The following is a 27,982-nucleotide window of genomic DNA, read 5'->3' on the forward strand; positions in this document are numbered from 1 at the left end:
GTTGGGGAGATTTACAGTTTAGAAAGAAAATCAGGTTCTCTTCTGTTTAGATAGCATAAAAAAATCACGAGAAAAGGTGCTGGGTAGCAGCCTTAGAAACAGATCTGGTAACTTCATAAAAATTATCGGGGCCTGGAAAGTATATCACCAGCTGGTTTGAGAATGATATTGAATGTAGGTAGAAAGGCACATAAGGCGCTGGCCACTAAGGTCCTATAAATTATGACTCATTGCAAACATGTTCATGTCCAAACATTTCAGTCAAGTCTCTCCAGAAGAATCTCGAATTGGTTTCTGTGGACCTTCAGTTTAGATTTTCTGAGATCTGAACTATTCCTGGGGGTTAGGGAGTGAAACAGGAAAGGCTTATTAGTTTGAGATCAATGCTCCAGACTCAGTTTCTTACCGTCTATTTAAATCACATACACAGTCTAAAAATACTTTTAAGTGGGTTTTCAAACCAGTTTCTTTTTAGATTTTAGTCTTTATTCTTGAAATATCCTGTGTAGAGAATACCATAGGGGCAAAATCAGTTTATAATTCTTAATAATTCAAACATCACTGTTTGGTTTTAACTGCTATGTATATATTTAATTACTGGAGATGTGGCTTTCTAATTGTACCATTTTGGGTAATATAGGTAGACAATTCTATTATTAAAGATGAGTGTTTAGAAAACAACAGTTAAGCAACCTGAGGTTAAAAAATCTGTGGATACTCCATTCATGGATCATTAAATGGTAAAGGCACTGGATGATAAATGCCTAGACAGTATATTTTATAGCTGTCTTTCTTCCATTTGGTATACTTGAGTATCTGACTGATTTCCATGAGCATCTTTATTGTCATGCATTTCTTTCCATGTCAACCTTGTGACAGATACAGAAAATTTTGTTGCTCAAAAGAAAATCTTCAAAACTGCTGCACTTTCAATATATTTGACTAAACAGTACTTTTTTTTTCAGATGCAGGCAGGGAAGTGTGGTAACTGAAATCACATGGTAGGGTCAACCTAAGTTGGTGTGAAATTTAGAGTTACAGAAACCTCATATAAGAGAAGGTGGGAAAGTTGATAGACCACAAAGATCAGAAAAATCTTTTCCTTTTTATTGGTTAAGTTCCACAGCTAGAAGCCTGAGGGTAGGTGGCAATATTTAGGATCAGTGCCCTGGTCACAGATGTCCTTTTTATTCCATTTGTATTATCAGATTTATGGGAACCATAGTCAAAGATGCTATCTGCATGTTTTTCATGAGGCATTAGAGATCACTAATTAATTAACCTTATCCCCATCCTCACCCCCATCTAGAATCTGCCTTAGCAAAGCCTTGAACTCAAAGACTGATACAGGAGAAAATATTTTTTCCCATTTTTTCCTAAGCTGTCACATTTTGTACCAAAATCATACCTAGCATCGTGGAAGACGTACAGAGGGCACATAGGCTTTGGATCCTAAAAGAACAGGATTGGAACCCTAGCTGCAACACCTAACTAGCCATGTGACTTTCAGCAGGTAACTTATGCTCTCTATGTCATCATTTTCTTATCTATAGAGCAAGAATATCCACCTTGTGGGGTTGTAGTTGGAATTAGAAATAATGTATTCAAATGCTTTACACAGTAAATAGAACTCAAGTAATAGCAATAAATTATTCTTTTACATGCTAAACCTATGTGCTGTCTGTATCTGAAAAGGATGCTACTGCTGAAAAAGATAGGGAATGTGATTTAGTTTGGAGTAGTTCAAGTGTTTTGTAGCAATACTAAGATCTTGGGCTTTCTGGAATACTCCCTGAGGCTGAGAGATTCAATCTGTGGTCCAGGAACAAAGCAAAGCTAATTTGTTCCAGTGGGGATAGATCTTCCAGCCCCCTGCCACTCAAATGTGATCCATAGACCAGCAACAATGGCTTCCCCTGGGAGCTTGTTAGACATACAATATTTCAACCTGCCCTCACCTGCCCCCCCAGGCCCACTGAATTCAAATCTGCATTTTAACAAGATCTTCAAGTGATTCATGTGTATATTAAAGCTTGATAAGCATTGTCCTAACCTGGTATTTATCAAACTTTTGTGACCAGTAGAAGCATTTGGGAACTTGTTAAATGGGGACTTCCAGCCTGGCTTCTTTCATCTGCTCTTAACACCTCAGGTGGCTCTAAGAAACACGGCACTAAACTCTATCCAGCATAGTGCTCTAAGATGGGACAGTGCCCACTTCCTTAACAAAGCATTTTGGCAAACATGATCTTTTTTTTTTTATATATATTCCACCCCCTTTGAAGTAAGTAGGTATTACTTATAAGAAAATTAAGACTACAGGCATGATATACCCTAGATAATGCATATGGTAGAACTGTCTTGAACCTCTATAAATGCTAGTGAACCGTGTTTTCACTACTCCAGTGTCCAAATGAATGTACTCTGTGTGTATGTGTGCGTGTGTGTGTGTAAGTAATTTCAAATACTAATGAATCTCTCCAGGACAGGGGTGACTATATATAATAGGGTATTTTATAATGCTTTTAATATAAAACCTTCCTTCTCTGACTGCAGGCCATTTACTTAGGGTAACTGATTTTGAACTTGATCCATAACATGAGGATGATGTCGACTTGGCAGTATTTTCAGGATAAGCATAATGTGCATCTCAGTGTCTGAGAAGTGGTAGTTCCTCAACTGATAGCAGTTACTTGTTCCAATATAGACCTAGTGAGACAGTGAGTTCATGAAAAGCTGAGAAAATGGCATTGCTTATGATGAGAAGTCTTTCCTGCTAAGTCAGATGACATCATTCATTACGCCTTTGGCCCAAGCAGAGAAGTGGGGTCCACTACTCAGTACTCAGCAAGCATTTGTTGTGTGTATGCTGTGTATCATGCAATGTGCTAGTACTGGGAATCCCAAGACAAGACCCACACCCTGCCCTGCTCTGGAGGAACCTACAACCTAGTAAGGGAGATGGAAGAGTGCTGACAATTAAATTTCAGTGAAAGCAAGGAGGGGATGAAACCCAGGACCAAGGCACCCCACCCAGATGATAGAACAGGAAAGAGCACAACCAGAAAACCTGAGAAGATTCATGGAGGAGGTGACTTAAAAAAACCAATAGGAATTTGGTAGGTGAAAAAGGGTTGAGTGTAGAGAGAGAGAGTTCCCAACATGGTATCCAGGTTACAAAGAAAATACTGGCAAATAGTCCTCATGTCTGGAGCCCAACATATATGTGTGTCCTTATCAGCTGAGTGACCTTTGGCAAATCTGATCATCTTTGAGTTGAGAGAATTAAATGTATTCATCAGGGTAAGCACAATTCTAGTTTCAGTTATGTGCTAGATAGTCATGGAGGTGTGGAGGTATTAGAAAACAGAGGACTGATGTTAAAAAGTGATTAGGATTAGAGAAAATTAAAGAGGTCAGTTTTAAAATACATTTAACAGAAAATATGTGGAATTAGAAGAGAATGCCTGTAAAAGGATAACTGAATGCAATTCAGTACCATGGGGTGGGAAGCACGAGGTACATGTGTTCAGGAATGGATCCCTGACCACTTAGGTAATGGTATATTGTTAACCCTGAGAGTCTAGATTTAGGAGTGGAAAGGTCCTGTTGTTCTGATGGTGAGAGTATTTGTACAAGGAGAGACTACAGAGCATTTTGGCCACTTCCCCAGAGCACACATTAAAATCCATTCCATTACTTGCCACCATCATGATCCCTCACACCCACTTCTCTGTTCCCAGAATAGGGCATGGACACCAATGTCTCAAACTTAAAGGTACTTGGAAGAAATCTAGTCTTCTCTGCCTGTTTCTGGAGAAGTATATCCTAAGCCAAAGATCAAGGAGATAATCGTAATAAATGGTGCTCCCTCTCCTTATTGGTGGGAACCCTGATAGCCACCAGAAGTCCATCATCAAGGTTTTGTTGTGCACAAAAACCATGATGGTAATGGATTTAGGACTAACATAGCACCTAAGCCTGGGACTAGAAGAGATTGTTTTTTAGAAACAATTTTATAGAAACGGAGCCCATTATCCAATCTCTTTCACCCAGGAGTAGAGAGGAGTGGTTAAAAACAGGAGCTGGGAGTCATAAGCAGACCTAAGTTTATCAGTTGTTGACTTTGGGCAAATTATTTTACCTTTCTAAGTTTTTTTTTTTCTCACTTGCAAAATGAGGTGGTATCCCTTTCATGGTGGCTGTGTCCACACATGAGATGTAAAGTGCTCAGTGAATTGTAGCACATAATTATTGTCTTTTGTCCAGAACATATTTACTAAAGGCCTGCTGTGTTTCAGGTACTGTGCTTGGTGTAAGGAGGCAAAGATGAACCAGTTAGGGTCCCTGCCTTCAAGGGACTTGCAGTGTAGTGCAGGAGATGCAGATGTAATTAGCTCAGTGCAGGAGAGCAATGGGAGTATAGGGTACCACCTGCATGGGGCAGTTAAGGACTATAGTTGAAACAGGAATGGGAGGTCTCTGGGTGTGGAAGGGTGGGTGTTTGTTAGGAAAGCCCTCACTGAGGTGGTGACATTTGAGGAGAGGCTTGAAGTAAGCTGTAAGTTGGCCAATTGGACAAAGGAGGGGAGGGCATTACAAGGGAAGGAAGAAACTTCACAGAGTCTTGGCATAGCATATTCAGGAAAGCTCTAACATTCTGAAATGGCCAGAAGGAATAGTTCTGTGTGGAGTATAGCAAAATTTTGAATTTTGCATTTGGATTTTTTGCCAAGAAGTTTCTCTAGTGGCAAGAGAATGCAATTAAAGCATTTGGAGTGGGAAGGCAGCCTGATTAGATCTGCATATTAAAGTAATAGTTCAGACCATGGTATGAAAGATTGGAATGGGCAGATCTAGGCATAGTGTTGCCTCGGGAGGCCTAGACTAAGCCCTGGCTGTCAACATAGAAAAGAGAAGATGTATTTAATAGCTTTTGAGGAGGTAGAATGGAGAGAACTTGGAGACTGGCTATAAAAGATAAGAGAGAAGTCAAGTTTCTAGTTGGGACCATTCAGTAGATTTTCTGCAAGTGATTAACATAGGAGCCACGGGGGGCGGGGATGATTTGGGGATGCAGATGGGGAGAGATAGGTTCTGTTTTAGATGTGCTGAATCTGAAGTACCTGTGGGACATCCAGGTGAAGATTACAATAGGGAGATGGGAATTTAAACACTTCTCCAGAGCACCAGGTCCGTATTTCCATCTCCCTACTGGAGAGCTGTTTAATTCTGGACTTCATTGGCACACAGCTGTCGGTTGAAGCCACAGAGTGGATTAAATCACCCAGAGAGGCAAGTGAAGTGCAGCAGAAGACAACCAAGGTCAGAACCTTGCAGATCACTGATATATGAGATGTAGGCCCAGAGAAAGAGGAGCTAACAAAGAAATTAGAAAAGCTTCAAATGTGCAGTGTTTGCTGAGCACTTAAGAATGGGAGCTTAGTCAAAGGTCAAGCAAGATGAAGACTTGAGTTGGGTTCATAGTGAAAAACTTTCTCTGGCATGGTGGAGAAGGGAACCAGTCTGTATGGGCTTAGAAGAACTCAGCAAAGAGAAGGAAGAGATGGTAACTGGGAGAAGAAAGAGGTTGAAGAACACGGGCTTATGGCAGAAAGGGAGGTTGATTAACTTGAAGAGAAAATAGTTGGGCAGGTACAGCAAAGACTGCTCGTTGTTGATGGTGCCAGAATGTCTCCGTATGACCTCTCTAACATGGCATTTCAGGACTCCAAGAGGAAGTATTCCTAGAGAAAGTGCTCCAGCAAGCACCATAAAAGCTGCAGAGTGAAGCTGTTATACAAACTATTTAGCTTCCATATTGTTTTCTGGAACACTAGTCAACAGTGCTAGCTGATTCTGTCTTCAGCCATCCCAGCAGGAAGAGAAGGGGAAAGGAAGGGAGACCCATCCCTTCCAGACAAAAAGAAAGGAACAACAGTAGTTATAGTCATGGTGCTGGATAGTTCCAAAGAAGTGCGCAGTGGTGCATGAAGAGTGGAAGCTATGAAAGAAGATGCCTAGCACAATGCCAAGAGCCATGATTCCCTACAGTGAATGAGGGAGACTGGTCATCATCACCCTGGGGAGTTTTCTTCCACCTGATGCTCCCTGAAGGCCAGGATTAGTGTCCTTGTACCTAATGCTCTCTCTTCAGTGTTGCCATAGGCAGCATGGGCATCATTGTGAAGTAGGTAAACTTTGCATTGGTGCCAAACCCCTCCCTCCTTTCTGCTTCCTGCTTCTCTCTTCCCTGCACTCCTGACTTGGACCTGCACCCCTTTGGACTACTTCCTGGCTATTCTACCTGCCCTACCAGGTATATGCCCATGGCCCTGTCTTTCCTGATCCCCATCAAAAAACCAGTCTTGTGCCTTATTTACTCTGGGTGTTGCTGCTATTTAATCCTGTAAGCTTCTTCCCTAAGAGAGTGGAGAGGATTTGGGAAAGAGATCTTTCACTAGTTCTCAAATAACAGCAACTAGATGACCCAGTGTAGGCAAGGGTGTCTCTGTTAGTTGGGGTACATGAAAATATAGAACTTTCTGTCTGCTTCCCTTTGCTGTTTGACTTTTATTTTAAGGTCCCCTTCTTGCTTCTCCCTCCCCTGCCAGGGCTGCCTTCATCCCTTGCTAAGCCAGCCCAAACTCAAACATGAGTTAGTAGCTACAGTTTTACCAAGGAAAGTCCTTGACTATGCGCCATTTCCAGAAAAAGGAGCTGTGGTGGTTTGTTTACAGGACCTGTGCAGAGTATAGACATTTTATAAACTACCTATTGGTATGTGTGTATTTCAGTAATTTAAGACTAATGAAAAAGGCTTACTCTTTGCTTTGGGACATTTTCTTCAGTCTTCATTTCTCAGTTCTTTCCCCTGTGAAAAGAGGAGATTGGACTAAATGATCTATAAATTCCCTGCTAGCTCTGAGTGATCCTGTGGAGGCATAAGAAATTAATTGATCATCTCTGTAATGTGCTTCAACTTACGAATTTAATGTTAAAGAAAGAACCTTGTAAACATTAGTGTCTCCCTAATTTTCTGATTGTTGACGTTATGCTTATGCGTAATTTCATATATGCACATACTTCCATCACACCTGTAATATTAACCATTCATATATTTGTATATGAATTATATATAATGTATTTCATTTGTAAATATGTATATATACTTTGTAGGTATATATTTATATATGAATATATAAATGTATATAGAGAAACAGTCTTTATCTTTTCAGTTTTAGTGGTCTTTTTTTCTTTTAATGGTCTTATAGTAGTTTATTAATTTCTTATTTCCATGAATCTGATTTGAAACTATTAGTGCATTTTGCACATAGATTTGGACCTTTTTAAAGCAACGTATAATGAAAATATGGAGCTCATTTAAAAAAACTGTAAACGTGTGTCTGTATATATATCAATATACACACATATACAGTCTTTGTATATATATATATATATATACATATATATGTATGAATTTTACTTTTGTAATGACATTTCTGACAGAATAATTATCAGAGATTCTAGGGAGAAAGAACTATTTAAAGATATTTAATCTGTACAGAATATTGGTGGCCTGAGTTATGAAATTAATTTCTAGCTCTTTGCTAATTTGCTTAATACCTTAGACCAAGGCTGTCTGTGAAAATATAATGGCAGCCACATATGTTATTTAAAGTATACTGGTCGGTACATTTAAAAAAATAAAAGGGAACGGGTAAAATTAGGTAATATATTTTATTTAACCCAATATGTCCAAAATATTATTTTAACATAAAATACAAAAATAAGTATATAAATATAAAATAGAATGTATAAATATGTATTTATATATAATACAGTGATATATCAAAATATGAATATATACAAATATGTCGATAGAGAATACATATGCTTTTTATAAATATAAAATATAAATATAAAATGTAGATTTATCAATGAGACGTTTTACTTTTGGGGGGTTATACTATGTCTTCAAAATCCAGTGTACACTAAAAGCATATCTAAATTCAGACTGGCCATATTTCAAGTGCTCAATAGCCAAAAATGGCTAGTGACTATTATATTTCGGCAACATGATGTTAGATGATAAAGTTAACTTATTTCAGATTTTTCTCCCATAAAATTTTAAAATTGGTAAGAGCTTTCCAATTATAAAATGCTGTTTTGAAATATAATTTAAGGAAAATATTTATTCATATCATTTAATAATGTTCTGTGCTGGCATTTGACGGGTATATAGTATTTCTTTGCAGAAGTTGATTAGGACCTTTGTCTGAATAGGGTATTCCTTCTTCACCTTTTGAAGTAAGCTTTTAGAGAAAAAGCCACCATAAGTACTAGAGATTATATAAACCAACCTAAATAAAATCAAAGGTGAATATAATTTATAAGCAAGGGTTTTTTTTTAATCTTTTCTTTAACAAAGACAGCCTATTTATTCTTTTTCTGTTCCCAGTATTTTAATCCATTTTATGTTATTTGCTCTTGTGGATTTCTTTGAGGTTTTTTGTTTTCAAATGCCAGCCTCTTTGTTATTGCTGCTACGATTTTTGTTGTAGCACAAAATTCACCATCAACTGTCCTTTGCAAGCAGGGCTTTAAGAGAAAGAACAACAAGACCTAGCCCATGCCCCTTCTGAGCCATTTGAATTTTTTGTTCTTTATTTTGTTTTTAGTTTGTTTTTGTGGGGATGTAATTTTTTTTTGAAATATTTTACTTATTTATTTGACAGAGAGAGAGAGTACAAGCAGGGGGAGCAGCAGTGGGAGAGGAAGAAGCAGTCTCCCCACTGAGCAGGGAGCCCGATGCGGGGCTCAATCCCAGGACGCTGGGATCATGACCTGAGCTGAAGGCAGGTGCTTAACCGACTGAGCCACCCAGGCACCCCTGGGGACGTAATATTTTTAACTGATAATAATGGTGAGGATGATAACCTTTTAGAGAGTATCTTGACTTTTTTTTCCCCATTTCTTAGAATATGAAATGCTGTGTTGGACATGTTCCTTTGAGAAACACCTCTTGAGATGGAGAGGCTGAGGGGAGCACCAGGTTGCTAACTGGAGATCAGTGTTTTAATCCCAACTTTCCTTATTGAGAACTTGATCTTTAACCTGCTCTTGGACAAGTTGTCTCCATTTTTAAACTCTAGTTTCCTTATCTTTAAAAAGGAAGATGTGTTCATTATCTCAAAGCTTTCTCTTAGATATAAATGTCTCTAAAATTAATTAAAAGAAGCTTTATAGTTTTTGTGACTGAGGGCATCCTAGATGTCAGCTAGCCTGATCTGCGGTTTCACAGGCAAGCAAAGTGAGACCTGAGAGATGAAATGACATGGAGGAGGCATAAGTTTGTAGCATGATCATGGGTTTACTGGCTTTTATTTTATATTGGGAGATAAGTTATATTGACATTGAAAATATTTAGTGTAAGAATGTGATTTTAGTAGGTTTAGGGAAGCATTAAGCTTGATTAATGCCTATAGGTAGTACCTGAGCTGTGCTGAAATGTGAATGAAATGATCATATAAAAATATCCTAAGATTCCAACTCATTAACAGAAAATGCAAATTTTAGCAATGATTTGCACATGTAGGGTTTAAACAAAAACTCATCTTTTAATAGCCTTGAATAAGGTTAGAATTGTTTTCCTTTTATAAGATTTGCTGACTCACAAAATTGAGGGATGTGATTGTGTTTTACTTGTTAATTTATGAAATGTCAAAAATAATTTGCAGGGAAAAAAGTCACTTGCGGGAGATACAAAATTCTGCTAGAAATAGAATCCATATAAAGTTACATGGAATGCTCAAGTAATCATAACTTTATCAAAATCTGAATAGAAAAGCTATGTGATATCTGAGTGATAGGAAAAACACCCATAAAAGCTAGCCAAAATTTCATTACTTCTTAAATATTTTTTTATTAAATAAACTACACCCAATGTGGGACTCAGACTCACAACCCTGAAATCAAGAGTTGCATGCTCTACCGACTGAGCCAGCCAGGTGCCCCAAAATGATATTACTTTAATTAATATTTAGCTTTTGAAAGGATGGAAGACTACTTCAACTTCCCACCGTCTGTAGGAATTTGTCAACTATGTAATTTGAAGAATCAGTTTTAAAAATATATGTATAGTTAATTACGTATGGAGGAATTGTTTTTCTCCATTTCTACTAAACTCTTTTGACATTTATACTTAAAACACACTTCCTTCTCTTCATGGGAAATTATAAAAATCATTATTAACATAAGAGAAAGTGACCAAAGATAAACCTCTGGGAAAAAAGATGAAAAATAACTTGGAGCAAAAGAAATGTACAAACATTAAGTTATTTTTTAACTCAGTACCTAGAACCTCTGACGGATTTGTATTTCTTCTGTTCATTAGGCAAGCCATCAGGAGCCTGCATTGACGCCCTGGCTCTGAAGCTACTTGGCTTTGTTCTCTCAGACCCGTTAGTCACCTCCCTGGATCACAGGTCCCCATGTTATTTAACTTATTTTTTATTTCTTTAATAATCTATTTGTTTTAATTTTTATGGAAGTGTAATTGATGTATAGTGTTATTATTTTCAGGTGGGTAACAGAGTGATTTGACAGTTCTATATGTTATGCAAGAAAGGGGCTTTATTCGATTGTTTCTCAACTCCTTCTAGGCTCTAAATTATATGACTTATCTTAGTTCTAAGACTGCACCAGAGAAATAAACCCAAGGACAAAACAAGATATTGAACACTGGTAACATTTCTAGATAAAGTCAATCTCTGAAAAACGGGAAGATATAACTAACTGGCAGAAAATTATGTACTTCAGATTGTATAGTTGGAAGCTAAATTCAAGAGACATGCCACAGGCTTCCAACATTTGTTATGGATAGTCAAAGATGAACTCTCTAGCAAAGACAGGACATAGAAGGTGCTCAGTAAATATGAAATAAACAACATTGAGTGTCTACCCTCCAGTGGCTACAGAATATATCTAAATGCTGAAAGGGAAAGCAGGTGGCCTCAGAGATTGGTCCGTATGTCTATTCAGTCACAGCTCCTCTTTCTTTAAGTTCTAGGAATGCACAACTGCTTATTGGTTGGTGGCATGCACACCCCATGCAGTTCTGCTGTGCAAGAATGTGTTCATTGCTTTCTCTCTGTCTGGAATAATTACCAGCAGTCACCCACATGGTCCCCCTCCACTGCCCCCACTCTTACCCTTCACCTGGCCAACCTCTGCTGATGCTTAGAAACTCTGCCCAGAGGCCACGTAGGAAGCCGGCTTGGGGTCTTCCCCTCTCTTTTCCTCGAGCCCTGGGCACCTTCCTCATGGTACTCATTCCATATCACAGGCAAACCTGCCACTCCCTGACTTCGGAGTCTCCTTTTCAGTTATACACAAATAGCCCCCAAAGTCTGTAGCATGTAGTGATATGTTTTTGCTGAAGTTTAATTTTAAATAATTATTCTTTACGTCATCAAAAGTAAGAAACCATCGTTCATAAGACCTTTTTACCATTTTATGTTCTGTGAAGAAAGAAAAGGGACTGCCAGACAGTTAACAAGGGTATCAATTGCAGGACACATCCCAGCTTCAGGAATGTTGGGGTGTGAACAAGTTTGCACTTGTTCAGTGATGTGTGGTGCCATGAAGCTGGGTGTTTGGTAATGAGTGATTTTACTCTGGGATGATTCAAATGTACGATTCAAATGTACCACTTTGTACCCACATCACTTGAAAAGTGTGTTTCTTATGGGGAAAAAATGGCCCACTTCCCAAAGAAAGCTAAATGCTGGTCTGCACAGCAGTGCCGAAGAGCTCTAAGATAGTGACAATTTTTAGTTGGAAAATGGGAATTTTGAGTAAGTTAGAAAAATGACAAATTTGGCAGTGGCTCAGATCTGCAATTCAAGAAAATCCACCATATGTTCAGTGCAGATACAGGGAAAAGGGATTCTGGACTCAGTCTCAGCTAGTACTCCATCTAATAGAAAAGCTGCTCACCGGTGGAAGAGAACATCTGCTAAATTGGAAAGGTAATTAATTTGAGACCTAAAACTGCACAAGATACACAACGGACTTGGAAAATGTGATTCAAGAGAAAGTTTATTGAAATATTTTTGTGGATTGAGAGTAAATGTAACTATCTTACCTTTACTCTGAGTAAGGGTTGGCTCAAGAATTTTAAATTCTTTGCATAATTCAAATGTAATTGAAGGTGCCATCAGCTAACTCCATAAGCTCATAGAAAAGGGTTCTGGGCCAGAACAAATGTTCAGTGTAGCTGAAGCCAGCCTATGTGGAATGAAAATACTTCCCCGTGTTGTATTTCCAAGGAGGAGAATCTAGTATCAGGGTTTAAGGCATCTGAGGACATACCAACTCCTCTTCTTTGCAGCGATGCATAAAACTTTGTTTAAACCAGGCTTGCTTTAGCACTCTAGGAACCTTGGAGTGTTTACGAAAAAATTTTGGCTTATATATTAACCATCCAGTGTGTTCCAAATGGCTTTTTCAGTGGTTATAGGAAATAAAAAACGAGTTGTAGTCTGTCCACATGGGTGAATAAAATTGAAGCTACACCACAGCAAGCTGTAAGAAAAGCAAAGAAGAAAAATAAGCATAATTATTTCACAGAACCCCAGTACAAACACTGAACAAAGTACCCCTCATGCCTATTCCCTCAGCTCTCCCCACAAGGCAGAATGGCCTGTCAGCCACATAGGTGTGGCTGAGAACAGCTGTGCTCTTACTGCCTGGCCTTGGTGCCTGAGGTGGGTGTACTGCGTCCCCTTCAGGGTGCAGCCTGGCAAAGCCTAGGAAGATTAAGTTGGTAGTACCTCTTTCCCCTTTAGCACTTGTCTTAGATACGGAGGCCACTCCTTACTAACCCATCCCCTCACCCTCAGGATTGTTACATCAAAATTAGGAATCGTGTGTGTGTGTGTGTGTTTAATAAGTTCTGTGCCCAATGTGGGACTTGGACTCATGACCCCAAGATCAAGAAGTAACATGCTACACTCAGTGAGCCAGCCAGACACTCTAGAACTTGCTTTCTATTGATCTGTTAACTAACTCTTGGGACACTACTTCTTTGAGAAGGTCTTAATTCTTATTGGCTAATCTGCTTTGTCTCCCTTGGAGAGACAATTTAGTGAAACAGAGACATTCATGTGGTCAAGTCATGCTGAATTTAACAGTTTTGGTGCCTTTTTTTTTTTTTTTTTCCTTTCATGGCACTCATGTCATGGCAAGTCTATAAGCAGCTTGGTGCTTGTTCTTTGCTTATCTCCCAGAGTATTGTGGCCACAAAACAGAACTTTAGGAAGTCTTCTCTGAGCTATTAAAATGCTCAAGACATGATAGCATTCATTTTGGGCTTCTTTCATAAGTGTCTTGTGGCAGAAATGGAGATAAAGCCTCCTTTGCAGAATCACGAATTGAAGTATTAGCTAATTATAGACTTTATTGTATTTTATAGGGGAAATGACTTTTCTAACAGCAGATTTTACAAATTTGGGGATTCACAGAGATCTTTTTATATGTCCCTTGCAAATATCAACAGTCTCTTGGATCCGAAAATTATGTTTATTATGTCTGTCTTCCCTGCTTAACCTGCATTGTCCATTACTGTAGCCACTAACCACACATGGCCATTAACCACTTAATGTGGCTAGTCTCAATTGAGGTGTACTGTAAGCATAAAATACACACCAGATTTTAGACTTAGTGCAAAAATATGAATGGAAAATAAATCAGTAACTTTTTTATTACATGTTGAAATAATATCTTAGATATATTGGGTTAAATAAAATATATTGTTTTAAAATTTTTTTACTATTTTTACTTTTTTAGCGTTGCTATTTAGTCATTTAAAATTACATATGTAGCTTATAGTGTATTTCTGTTGGACAGAGCTGATTTAGACTATAAGTTACTTGGGGCTAGACAGTGCCTAGTGCATATTAACTAGATGCTCAGTGCATGCTCAGTGCAACCAAACTGATGAACTGAAATGAGTGAATAGATGAGACTTATGTTTTTTTTTTTTTTAAAGTAGTGATTTTGACCCTGTGAATTTAGAAAGTGGTAGAGCAAGAGAAGATGAATTTTGTGAAGAAATCTTAAAATGTTTGTCAGTTGTTCCTGGTGTATGGAGCTGGAGATGTGAGTCCTAGTCAGGAGATGCCTTCTCCTGTAGTCCTAATAACTGCAGCTGCCTTCTCACGAAATATTCAGCTATGCCCTATAGAGTTGACCTGATTTTGCCACCAGTGATTCCTTTACTAAAGTTCCATATTATAATCCAGCAGTTTGTTTAAGATCCATTTCCAGAAAGGATTTTTCCTAGATGCCATATAGCTGTGGTATTCTAACTTAATGTGCTTCAGAAGCATTTGCAAAGCCTATTACAAATGCAGATTACCAGACACCCATGCTCAGAGATTTTCGATCATTAGGTAAAGGAATGGGGCCCAGGAATCTGCCTGTTGACATCCCAGAAGATTCCAGTGTAAGTGACCTCTAAACAATACCTTGAGGAACACTGGCATCATAATCTAGAAATAGCTTAGAAGTCCAGGTAGAAAGGGCAGTTTGCTCAGTGATTTTTATTATCTATTATTACATTACAAAGAACTTAAATTGTTAAATACTTTAATAATAAAAAAATTAATCAAAAAGTTGCAGGAAAGGAAACAACAGTGAAAAAGCAAACTACTGAATGGGAGAAAGTATCTGCATACCATAGATAAAGGGTTAATATCCAGAATATATAAAGGATTCCTACCTATAATGCAATAACAAAAAAAATTGCCCAATTGAAAAATAGGCAAAGGACTTGAATAGACATTTCTCCAAAGAAGATATGGATAGTAAGCATGTGAAAAGATGTTCAACATCACTAGTGATCAGGGAAATGGAAATGAAAACCACAATGAGATATCACTTCATATCCATTAGGATGGCTGCTATCAAAAAAAAAAAAAAAGAAGAAGAAGAAGAAGGAATAAAAGGAAAGTAACAAGTGTTGGGGAGAATGTGGAAAAAAATGAAACCCTTGGAACACTGTTGGTAGGATTTTAAAATGGTGCAGTCACTCTGGAAAAAAGTATGGAGGTTCCTCAAAAAATCAAAAATAGAACTACCCTATGATCTAGCAATCCTACTTCTGGTATATACATAATAAAAGCCCTGGATCTCAAAAGATATTTGTACACCCATGTTCATTGCAACATTATTCATAGCCAGGATGTGGAAGCAAGCTAAATGTCCGTCAGTGGATGGATGGATAAAGAAAATACGGTTTATATATAAAATGGAATATTATTCCACCTTTAAAAAGAAGGAAAACCTGTCATAGGTTACAGAACTTTGACAATATCATGCTTAGTAAAATAAACCAATCACAGTAAAGACAAATACTGTATAATTTCACTTATATGAAGTATCTAAGATAGTCGAACTCATAGGAAGAATGATGGTTGCCAGTGGTTTGGGGATGGAGGAAATGAGTCGTTCGATGGATTCAGAGTTTCAGCAATGCAAGATGAAAAAGTTCTGGAGATCTGTTATATAACAATGCGTGTATAGTTAACAATACTGTACTGTACACTTAAAAATTATTAAAGGATACACTTACATGGTTTTTACCACAATTAAAAATTATTCAAAAAGTATCAACTATCCTAATAGGTTGTGGTGAAATTGGACTCAAGGAAAGAGTATAATTTGTTTCCTTGAACAGTATCTTTTCATGAGAAATTTTTTCAGAAGCTTTGAGGTAAATCAAGTAAATGTGTACTTGCAGGGAAGCTGTGTGGGTGTTGAGAGGACTAGAAGTTGGTGGCCTCTGTGATTTACTGAGAAGAGGACAGGGTTTACTCATCATGAATGTCAGTCCCAAAGCAGGCTTGTCCACAAGCTTGGAAGCCCTCCAGGAGGCAGAGAGATGCTGATGACTGGATGTGGTCATTTCAGAGGCAATCCGGACACTCCCGAGAAAATGTCGTCCTTCCTCCCTCCTGTCCCCACACTTGAGACCTGGAATTTTAGCACTTTCATTTAGTTCCCTTAAAACAATTTTAAAAAGCTTTTTAACATTTTAAAAATGGTAAAAATAAACCCTTAAGAAATTTTTAGTCATTTTAAGGGTACTGATTGCCAGGACCCTTTCTTGTGTAGAGGAAGAACAACTGGATTGGTTTTGTGGAGTACCCAGAAACATTCACTCTGGCAGCCAGCTTTCTGTGTCTGAGGCCATTCCTTTAAGTAGCAAGCTCTCCAGTCTTTCCAGAAACTGGTAGGCAAGTATGTTTGGGTTGGTTTGCTCTACCCGTGAGGTTGGCTGGCTTTCCTGAGAGGGCAAAGGGAGTGAAAGACAATGGCCTGAAGTTACTCCCATATTTGCCGATGAGGTGAAAATACAATGCTAGGCTGGTAAAAACTGAAATAATCACATTTTCCTCCTTTTAGCCCTTCCTAGTATCTCGTTTTAGCCTTTTGTCTCGTGTGTGTGTGTGTGTGTGTGTGTGTTTTGTTTTCAGTGTGCTGGCTCATTGGCTCATGTTTTAGAAATATTGATTGTGAAATATTTATTGTGTTTTCTTTTCTGGCTAACTAAGGACTTTATTTCAAACAAAAGTTAAAAATAAAAAAATTGAGAGCTCTTTTCCTGGGTGTGGGGAAGAGATCAGGGCAAGGAGTTTACCTGTGGCTAGGCCAATACCCTCATACTAAACGGGTTGTGGTAATTCCCCAATGTCCCTCCTGGTCACTGATGGGGAACCTCAGCTAGTGCAGCTCTCTGTGCCAGAGCCCACCTACCAAGGGCAGCTTGGGCTAAGGGGCAGTCCCTGGGAGGGGCCCCAGGCAGCAGCATGGCCAAAGGCCAACCACAGGATCAAGTCTTAATCACTGAGAACCCACTTTTGTCCCCTTCCTGGGACCCAGAACAGATTAAGAAGCACCAGCAAGTCTGTACCCCCACGGCTGCCCCGCCCACCACTGCCAACTCTACAATTAACAATGATCCTTTGTATTTCTTGCCTTCCATTTCCCTTGGGTGGATGGTTGTTTGGGTGGGGTTTCCTGGTTTGGGGTTTCTTGTGCTAATCTCTATATTGTTTCAATTTTATACATATGCTGCCAAAGTGAGCACGTTTATAAAATATTTCAAATCTATAAAGAGGCAGACAGATGCAGTCTACTCACCACCAAGCTTAACAAAGAGAACATTATGAGTACAGTTGAAGCTCCTGTGTGAATATCCCCCAGCCCTCTTCTGCAGTAGTAACTGCAATCTGGAATTTAGTGTTCATCATTCCTAGGCAATTTTTATACCTTTATGATATGATAGGTGTATGTTTCAGCAATATATAGCATTGTTTTACATTTTGTGGTCTCATATTTTATCTAGTCTTCTGCAACCTGCTTTTCTCAATCTGCCTGTTTGCTTCTTACACTTCATTTGGAATATTTCTTCCAGTGTTACATTATTCTCAACACCCGTGTACAGTGTAACTGTGTAATAGTGTTTGGCTCCTAAAATACAATTAGAAATGGCTCAGATTGAAAAATTTTATATGTGTCAAATTAACATATAATATAGTGTGTTAACTGTTAAACATATTTGTTTTATTTCAGGTTATAATATAACTTATCCTCTCATGCTTTTTCCCTGCCCCTTCTCCCCAAATCATCAACAGTAGAGAAAGAAGAAGAAGAAAACATGTCAGGACACAAATGGTAAGTAACGTGTTGTCTTTTCTAAAGTGGGAGAGGCTAATGAAAGAGGAAGGTACATAGTATATGCTCAATAAATGTCGAATAGAAAAATCAAGAGTCACATTAGCAGTAAATAATCTGTTAGCCCCTATCCAATATGGGGTATAGTTAAGTTCAACATCCCTTCTGAGTGAAATATGGAAACCAAATAATCAAACATATTATAAGTTCTTATGTAATATATATTCTCTAAGAAACTAATTTATATACAGTTTTTCTCCTGAAAATCTAATGGCTTTTCTTAGCACCAGTTTTTCAAATGTAACAAGCCAATATATATATATTTTTAGCGCTATTTTATTTACAACTTATTAGTGTTATCAGGGAACTTGCTCTACAGCAGCTATAAAATAATGAGTGAACACAAACTCAGACTCATTAATTTATAGCTGTGACTTTAACCTTCATGAACACTCAGGAGGCAATCATGGTCGGAAGATGCTGCTGCTGAATAAAATGTGGTAATCATGGCAGTGTTCAGCACTGTCATTTACATGCCTGTTAAACTTCTTATAAATTCCGGGTCTGCCTCACGCAGTGTTTCTGAACCCTTTGAACCCATGACCCACCAGGCAAGCAGATCTTTGTCATGTGTCATCTCTAATTCGTAGCATGAAAAAATGTGATGTATATTTTCATGTTTCAAATGTACAATTAATTATAATAAGGAATATACTTGCTAATCCCTCCTCTCTCAGTAAAGAAGTAATCAGACCCAAGACCTCTGTAATATCAAATGTCAACCTTTAAGAGAATTTTTGCATGTCTTAAAATATAATGAATTTTAAAAGGTAATTAATAAATGGCTGAGGGATTTAGTTTCCCTGAGTATCCCCATTTGACAGCCATCTAAGAGTTGTCAGACTCTTCTCGTAATTATTCCATCTTGCCTCATTAAGACAAAGGGGTGACTCCATCCTGTGAGCCTCATAATGGCTGTCACACCCTGGCAGCAGGCCACGGAAGTAGGTACTCACCCATCTAAGAGAGCCGGGAGAGCCCTGAGAAGTGGGCCCTTCCCCAAAGTCTGTCTCTCACTCTGCCACTTCATTGCTTGCTGCTGAAATGCAGGGGCTGTAGAGAACATGGAAATGAGCACTGGACTGGGGTTAAGTGGCCTGGATTTTAATTCTGTGTGACTTTGGGCAGAATTCTTAAGCTTTTTTTTTTTTTAAAGATTTTATTTATTTATTTGACAGAGAGACACAGTGAGAGAGGGAACACAAGCAGGGGGAGTGGGAGAGGGAGAAGCAGGCTCCCGGCCGAGCAGAGAGCCCGATGCGGGGCTCGATCCCAGGACCCTGGGATCATGACCTGGGCCGAAGGCAGACGCTTAACTGGCTGAGCCACCCAGGCGCCCCTCTTAAGCTTTTGAAACCTAATATACCTCATTTGTTAAATGACAAAGGTGAGGGGTATTCACCAGATCTCTGAAGTCCCTTTGTTTTTTGTTTTTGGGTTTTTTTTCCAAAATGGAATTTTTTTTCTGTTCATCCATGACCTTTCACCAAAAATAAGTAAATAAATTAAAAATACAATACAAAGAAGTCCACCCTATTCCCCATTTCTAAAAATTCTATTTCCTTGAAATAACCAGTTTTGGAGGGTATATCCTTCCAATCTTTTTATACACATATTATGTAGAGAGACTCTATCTTTTACATAAAAGTTATGTTTTTTCCACTTATTTTCCCTCAGTGAGCTCATAGTAGAACTTTTTTTTTAAATTAAAGTATAGCGGACACACAATGTTATGTTAAGTTTCAGGTGTACAGCATAGTGATTTGACAAGTCTATACACATAAAAAAAAAACTTTTAGGGGCACCTGGGTGGCTCAGTCGTTAAGCGTCTGCCTTCAGCTCGGGTCATGATCCCAGGGTCCTGGGATCGAGTCCCACATCGGGCTCCCTGCTCCGCGGGAAGCCTGCTTCTCCCTCTCCCACTCCCCCTGCTTGTGTTCCCTCTCTTGCCGTCAAATAAATAAAATCTTTAAAAAAAAAAAAAAAAACAACTTTTAAATAATGCAGAAACTATGAAAGTCCCCCAAATCCTACTTCTCTAATGATAGCCTTTGTAAAGAAGTTATTTGAAACCCCTTCTGACTTTTTAAGAATAAATGTCGGGGGGGGCGCCTGCGTGGCTCAGTCGTTAAGCATCTGCCTTCAGCTCAGGTCATGATCCCGGGATCCTGGGATCGAGTCCCGCATCAGGCTCCCTGATCAGTGGGGAGCCTGCTTCTCCCTCTCCCACTCCCCCTGCTTGTGTTCCCTCTCTTGCTGTGTCTGTCAAATAAATAAATAAAATCTTAAAAAAAAAAAAAAAAGGAATAAATGTCTGGTTTGAAAATTGTAAATGTTATCTGGAAGGAGAGTATAAATCATCAAGTTTCAAGGAACAGGTATTTTTAAATAGTGGTATAAAGCAACTTGTATTTTAGGACTCAGGTCTGGCACATTTTGAGTGGTGATAGCGTGGAGTGAAAGAAGGCACATGTCTGCAGAGAGGAGAAACCAGGGGTCCTGTGTGGACATATGAAACAGGAACTCTAAGGGCACCTGGGTGGCTCAGTGGGTTAAGTGTCTGCCTTCGGCTCAGGTCATGATCTCAGGGTCCGGAGATCAAGTCCCACATCGGGCTCCCTCTCCCTCTGTTCCTCCCTCCCTCCTGCTTTTGTGCTCACTCTCTCTCTCTCAAATAAAACCTTAAAAAAACAAAACAAAACAAACAGGGACTCTAGACCAGAGGAGGGCGTAGACAACGTGGGGAGGGATGGAGCACTAATGGCAACATTTCTGTCAATATCTGAGGTGTTGTGGTCTTTTAGAGAAATTCTATTTCATTCTCAATTTTTTTCTAATTTCTTTCTTACATACTTTTTTTAAAAAAAGATTTTATTTATTTATTTGAGAGAAAGAAAGCATGCACAGGGGCAGAGGCAGAGGGAGAGAGAGAGGGAGAAGCAGACTCCCCGATGAGCTGGGAGCCGGATGCGGGACTCGATCCCAGGACCCTGGGATCATGACCTGAGCTGAAGGCAGACGCTTAATGACTGAGCCACCCAGGCGCCCCAAGAATTTAAGGTTTTAATATCAGAAGTCATTAACAGATTTTTCAAAAAAACATTTTGTTAAATTTCATTTGACTGTGGTTAAGACTATTTAACATGAGATTTGCATTTTAACAAATTTTTAAGTGTATACTACGGTATTATTAACTACAGGTGCAGTGTTGAAGAGCAGATCTCTAGAATTTACTCACCGTGCATCATTGAGACCTTACACCCCTTCATTAAGAGTTTCCCATTTCCCTCTCACCCCATCCAGCCTCTGGTAACCACTATTCTACTCTCTGATTCTGAGTTTGACTGTTTTAGGTACCTCTAGGACAGATTTTAAATGTGCTATTTTTCACCGCCTTATCTCTACTTTTCTGCTGTCACTTCAGTGTTGGCCATAACACTGGAGTGGAGAGAACGTAGGTGTCCAGCTTTTTCGCTGACTCACTGGGCTTCTTGAGCCAGACACCCTGCCTGCTTAGGCCTCACTTTCTCTACTTGGAAAAGGAGTATGTCCAACATGCTGAGAGCTAAACTCTTCAAGGTTTAGTTTCTTGATTTCCTGCAAAAGCTTCTTGATTTCCTCACTAACTTTTAAGGTTTCAGAGTATATTAGAGTTGGTTAATTTTTTTGGTGTAATAATCACACAAGAAAGTATGTTTATGGCGGCGCCTAGGTGGCTCAGTCGTTAAGCGTCTGCCTTCAGCTCAGATCATGATCCTAGAGTCCTGGCATCGAGCCCCACACCAGGCTCCCTGCTCAGGAGGGAATCTGTTTCTCTCCCTGCTGCTTGCCCGTGCTCATACTCTCTCTCTCAGTCAAATGAATAAATCTTTAAAAAAAAAAAAAGTATGTTTATGAATGTTGTGTAATATAATGTTTAGATAAATTTGTTAACACTAAAATAGCTTCATTTTTATGAAAGTCATGAATAAAATACTTCTTTAAATGTGTTTTTTAGCAGTTATCCCTGGGACTTACAGGATCGATATACTCAAGATAAGTCAGTAGTAAATAAGATGCAGCAGAAGTATTGGGAAACGAAGCAGGCCTTTATTAAAGCCACAGGGAAGAAGGAAGATGAGCATGTCGTTGCCTCTGATGCAGACCTGGATGCCAAGCTGGAGGTGAGCTGTTCTTATTCTCAGTCCCAGCACAGCCCCCTCACTAGGGTCACAGTCCTAGAGTGTACAGACTTGGACAAGCTTAGTTGTGCTTTATATTTGAAAACATGCTGCAAACAACTAGTTCATGAGGAAAAAAATCTAAGATGAGGTAAATTCAATCCGAGCATATTTTTTAAAAACCTACAAATTCTCGTGTAACTACCAGCATGCCTCAGTTAATTTGTTTTTCAAGCACCTTAGTGCATTGCATGTGGTAAACTCAATAAATGTTTGTTGTTTGTTGAAAAAAATTAATGCAACCAAAGAGCCACTGCACATGATATCAACACTAGGGTCAGGCTAATGCTTACATTTTAAAAAAAGAGGAAAAGACAACAACAAAAGATCCTGGAAATTAGAGTCTCATAAACTTGGTATTGAACCCTGAAAAATTCTAGAATGAATTAACTGAGCAGATATTTAGTTAGACTAGTTAATAATACAGTAAGCTGAATTCCTATCTGGTTGATTCCCAAATACTAACATAACTGGTAGAAGGCCCACTAATCCCCTGTCTTGCAGGACATTCTGCCAGTACTTTAGATTAAAATTTAAAAAGCATACTCATCACTTCCATGAGAAATACTGATAAGAATTCAAAATGATCTCTAAATTTAACATATCAGATAAAGTTAATGAGCTTGAACACATGATTACAGTAAAAAGCTCAGGATTTCAAAAAAACTTTCTGAGAAGGGTGCCCAGGATGGTAGAAACCATGGTTATACTGGAACAGAGATGTTTAAGGGAGCTATATTAGCTGTTGATTGCATAGAAAGGCCTGTCATTTGGATGAAGGATAATTCATCCTATGCATCTGGAGGGAGAACCAGACCCAGGGTCCCTATTCATAGTATGTACATCTCGTGTTTATGTGTTTGTCTACCCTCCCTCCACTAAGAGATCCATATCAGCCTTATTCACCATAATACCATCAGCAGACACACAGTACCCATTCAGTAAATAGTAACTGAATCAGTGTACATGTTAATGCAATTAATGTTCATTCCCAACCCTTTCCCCTGCCAATGGAATTGTTCAAATTGAAGCTGGGTTTCATAGAGATGTTCTAATGGAGATGGCTACAGGGAGAAACGTGGCACCAGGAGGCATCGGTTCTGATTTTAGTGTTCTTTATACAATTGAAATGATTATACGTCGCATATTGCTTTTCATGTCTCGTACCTTTATTTTTTTTCAACAATGTAGCAAATACAGGCATTATTCAGAAAGGAATTTAACATGTAATTATTACTTCATTACACACAATACAGTAATTTTATATTTATGCTTAGGCTCTTGCAGCATTTTTACTGAGCCAACTGTACTTTAATCAAAATAGCCGCTGTCCTAGGCACATAATATCTAAAGTAATTAGCTGTGACTGGTAATGTTACATGGATGAGGTTTCTGTTGCAGAAATGTTTAAACTTGTGTTGGTGCTTATGGAGAGCATGGATTTCATCCATAAAACATGTAAAAGACGTGCAAAGCATTTTGATGTGTTCTTACCCTAAGTTATCCACAAAAGGCTAGCTTATGAAACAAGAGCTTTTGGTTTGCTAGCACAGGGCAAGTTTCTGTGCCAAGTTATAATGACGGTCAGATTCTACTATAATCTGTTGGGAAGTTAATATAGAAACGTTGCACTAAGTTTAACTATGTGTCAAAATTGGTTGTTAATAAAATCGTTTTCTCAAAAACAGCTCTTAAGTACAAGAAGAGACAAAGCTAACCTGTGATGACAGGCAGGTCTTTTAGGAGGGGCCATAGATGAGTCGCCGGTCAGTGGTTTCTTAGTTCAGGTGTGGTTGCAAGAGTGTATGCAGTTGCAGACCTGTAGAACAGAACATTCCAGAGGTGTGCATTTTATTGCCTTTCATTTACACCTCAGTTTTTAAAAATGAACAGTGATGACAGAACAGCTCCTGAACATACTTTTTGAACTCCCTTGATCCTATATTCAGGAATTGCTATGTGTTGGTGGTTTGTGACCCATAATCCTGATGTCAAGCATTTGTTAAGGAAGAAATTCAGACTGCTGATTTTCTGTTTCTGTTCTCTTTTTTTTCTTTCTCTTTTCTAAACAGGTAGAAAATACAGAGTAATGAAATGAGATTTAGCAAAATTTATATTCTTCATGACCAAATTTTATTGTATTAAGCATTTCTGGGAATGTTTTTTAATATTTCAAGTATATATGCATACATCTATTTTTATTAGATAATTGGTCATATTTGTTATGAAACAGATCATCTGTTTTAACTCAAATAGTGAAGTGCTTCATCACCTGGCCAATAAGCTAAAAGAGAGAGAGAGGGAAAGCCTTACTCTGCCTCATTAGGTGGCTCTTCAGAGGCAGAAGATTTGCCAGGTTTTCTAACTGCTACCAGCTGTGGTCTCTGGGCTGGTGGACAGAAGGTGGAGAAAGTGTGAAATGTCTGATCTTCTCTTGAGCTTGTCTGGGTTTTTGAAGGAAAGTTAAAATCTAGTTCGATTCTTCTCAGTATAGCCCACCTTCTTTTCCCGTACTTCCTTCTGTTACGGCCTTGGCATTGTATTAGGTTTCTTCTCTGTATATCTTATGAAATCAATGGGAAAATAAGGAGTGATAAGGGCTGCTAGCTAAACTCCATTTTACCAGATGTCTTCTAAATGGAACATTCAAATGATTGATTTTTGTTTGCTCTTTATAGAATTGTTTAAGCATGCCATAAAATGGATTACAATCACAAAATAAGCGAATGTCGTGTTTTAAATATGATTCTTAATTGAGGGATCTTACATTTAAAAAAAAGACAGCAAATGGTAAAAGAAATAAATTATGAATGAATATTGGGTCTCTGGTTTACCAAATCTTCTAATTGGGCCCTTCATTTAGGATTTCTGTTTTTCAGTTCTTATTTCAATAATCTGGAGGAAATCAGTGTTCTGCACATCTTAATTTAGATCACAGAAATGATGAATTCCAATAAATATAGATAAATAGGAGCATACTTAAAGACTTTGGTCACAGTTCCTGCACTGAACACCACATAACACCAAGCATACTTAGGCTTGTGATCTTGTTGTTAGTGGGCAAATAAAACACTGTGGTTATGTTCTGATAATAATTTTTTATTTCAAATCTGTTATAATTTAGCATTTTGTTTGTATTTTTATTATAGCTGTTTCATTCAATTCAGAGAACCTGTTTGGACTTGTCTAAAGCAATCGTACTCTATCAAAAGAGAATATGTTGTAAGTATGCCCTAAGTATGAATATTGATCAGATAAACAGTAAGAAATAGGATATTTTGCTTTAATATATCATTTCATATGTTTAGAAAGTAAGACAAGGAAATTACTATTTAGGAGTATCTGTCTTTGCTCTCTCTTTTTTAAAGATTTTATTTATTTATTTGACAGAGAGAGGGAACACAAGCAGGGGAAGTGGGAAGGGGAGAAGCAGGCTTCCCACTGAGCAGGGAGTCTGATGGGGGGCTCAATCCCAGGACCCTGGGATCATGACCTGAGCTGAAGGCAGACACTTAATGACTGAGCCACCCAGGCGCCCCTGTCTTTGCTATTTAATTGGTGGGGAGGGGGGTCTCTAATAATTTTATCAGAAGTCCTTTACATAGGTTGTTTATCATTCAATGCAAGTAACTGTAAAAAGAACTTTATATTGGGCCTCCTGTGGGTAAGTACAGGCCATTTATTTTCCTAATTATAAAAAAGTTTTCTCAGTTTTATGTGTGGGTTTTCTAAAATTTTGGATTGTTTTTATTTGATTGCCTTGGCTCTCATATCCAGTTTTGTTCCTCTTAAAATGGAGAGAGAAAGCACAAACAGGTAATTTATTAACTGTATTTTGTTGACAGCACTTCTTCATGAGCATTTTTTAAGTTGGATATTGGGTTATTGGGGAACAAGATTCTGCCTAAAAGTTATTACCAACAGTTATCTCTAAAATGCTAAATATCAAGTTGTGTGTTAGTATGTTTTAAAATTTCCTTTTGTAGGTGATTTAATAGTATAATTTCTGTACTTCTGAGCAGGAAGATAGGAAATTTTTTTGTTTCTGACTGCTGCTACATCTCTTTCCAATAATCACAAAGTAACAATTTGTAATTTTCCTTCATTAGTCTTTGTTAAGACTATTGTGGGGAAGTACAAAGTGCTAGGACTTAGAGGCAGAATTTCATAAATTTTCTATGTTACTGTTTACTAAGTGTTTGAGATAAGACTTCTCCAGGGCTATAACTCCATAGTCTTGAGTTCTGAGGAAATCAAGACACATGACACATACCCCCACCATTTCTCTGTCCCACATCTAGTTAGTCTTAAATGGTAGTCCGTTTTGTCTCCTGAACAGGTTTCAGAGTCTTCCTCTCTCCCTTTCTACTGTCACTACCTTAGTTCATGCCACTATCATCACTCTCTTACTTGATTTGCTATATCAGCTTCCTGAATGATCTCCCTGCACCCTGCCCTCCCACCCCCAGCCCACTGTCTACACCACAAAGAGCTCCCAGTGATAAGCTAGGACAATTTGAAAAACAAAATAAATAACAATAGTATTGGATTATAACCCATGAAGTAAAGTAAATATCCATTAAGTCAGTGTGGAAATAGACAAACAGGGAAGAAGAAACTCTTTCTTATAAAGTAACTGGTTAATAAATATAGAAAGAATGAGGGAACCATAAAATCTCCATTAGGCAAATACCACAGTAAGAATTGTAGCAGGCAAGGTTCACTGGAAGATGGCACAATCAGTGAACGGAAGTTTGAGGAGAAACTGGGCATTTGCATAGCATCATGTATTTCCCTCCAAGATTTTAAATAATTACGAAAGGAGGAAATCATAATTTTACCGTGGAGTAACTCATTAGACACCACCTGAATTAAGTGATCGAGATTGACATCACTAGTGATAATGTGTGTTGGTATCATGTGGTCCTGATATCATCACTTAAGAAGGCCACTTCACCTCTGTGGTTTCCCTCCCCAAAATCTGTCACCCCAGTCTAATTGTGAGAAATAAGACAAACCCAAATTGAGGGACATTCTGCACAATACCTAACCAGTACTCTTAAAGGGCACAAAGGTCATGAAAGACAGGACAGGCTGAGAAACTGTCACAGATCGAAGGAGACTAAGGAATCCTGACAACTTAACGTCGGATCCTGCATTCGATCTTAGAAGAAAAGGGACATTAATGAGAAAACTGATAAAAATCAAATAAGGTTATGGTTTAGTTAAGTGTACTATACCAATGTTAATTTCCTAGTTTTGATAACTGTACCATGGTTATGTAAGATGCTAATGTTAGGGGAAGCTGAAGAAGGGTATACAGAACTGTATTCTATTTACAGTTTTTCTATAAGCTTAAAATTATTGCAAAATAAAAAGGTTTAAAAAAGTACATTGGATCATGTTGCTTCTCTGCTGTAAAGTTTCAAATAGAACCTAAGGTGAGATCCAGACTTCCATACCATAGTCTATAAATTCCTACATGATCTGGCCCAGCTTGCATCTCCAGCCACTTTTGCCCTTACCCACCATGTCACCTGAGGCCTTTTGCGCTGTTTCTTCTGTCTGGAATGTCACTGGCCTAATCATCTCAAGAGTGACCCCTTCTTGACATTTAGAGCCCAGCTTAATGGTCACCTGCTCAGAGAGGCTTTTCTCTCTGAGCAGGTCTTCTCTCACTCCCCTTCTTTTATTGCTCTATCTGGTATTTTTCTTTTTGTGTTTTGTGTTTGTGATGGACAGATTTTTTATTTTCTGTCTTCTGTTACAGAAACAAAAGCTCCATAAAAACAGGGACCTTGTGTGTCTTGTCCATTTTTATATTTCCAGTGGTAAGAACAGTGCCTAGTACATATTAGATCATCCATAAATCTGTGCTGAGTGAATTAATGCTGCCAAGCTAATTGGTTTTATAGTTCTTTAGTTCCCTTTTTAGGATACATCTGAAAATCTAATCAGCA

General features: G+C 38.3%; 1 protein-coding gene across 21 annotated transcripts in view; it reads left to right on the top strand.

Moving 5' to 3' along the window:
* The window catches only part of ICA1 (islet cell autoantigen 1), a 153,447-nt gene that overhangs the window by 1,022 nt on the left and 124,443 nt on the right, over positions 1 to 27,982 (top strand). For 2 of the 21 annotated variants that reach the window (XM_064575230.1, XM_064575236.1), the window contains exons 2-5: positions 10,397 to 10,487; positions 17,703 to 17,742; positions 21,803 to 21,965; positions 25,172 to 25,244. In XM_064575230.1, the coding sequence (XP_064431300.1) occupies positions 17,726 to 17,742; positions 21,803 to 21,965; positions 25,172 to 25,244 (253 nt within the window). In that variant the 5' untranslated portion in view covers positions 10,397 to 10,487; positions 17,703 to 17,725. Of the gene's footprint in view, positions 1 to 1,381; positions 1,514 to 8,738; positions 8,927 to 10,396; positions 10,488 to 17,640; positions 17,743 to 21,799; positions 21,966 to 25,171; positions 25,245 to 27,982 lie in introns of all 21 variants that reach the window. The other 19 variants (XM_045864648.3, XM_064575235.1, XM_064575224.1 and 16 more) reach the window with 18 other exon arrangements.

Source organism: Mirounga angustirostris, unplaced genomic scaffold (genome assembly GCF_029215605.1).
Source record: "Mirounga angustirostris isolate CCGP_5_RB_7025 unplaced genomic scaffold, mMirAng1.0.hap1 SCAF_12, whole genome shotgun sequence".
Taxonomy (NCBI): Eukaryota; Metazoa; Chordata; class Mammalia; order Carnivora; family Phocidae; genus Mirounga; species Mirounga angustirostris.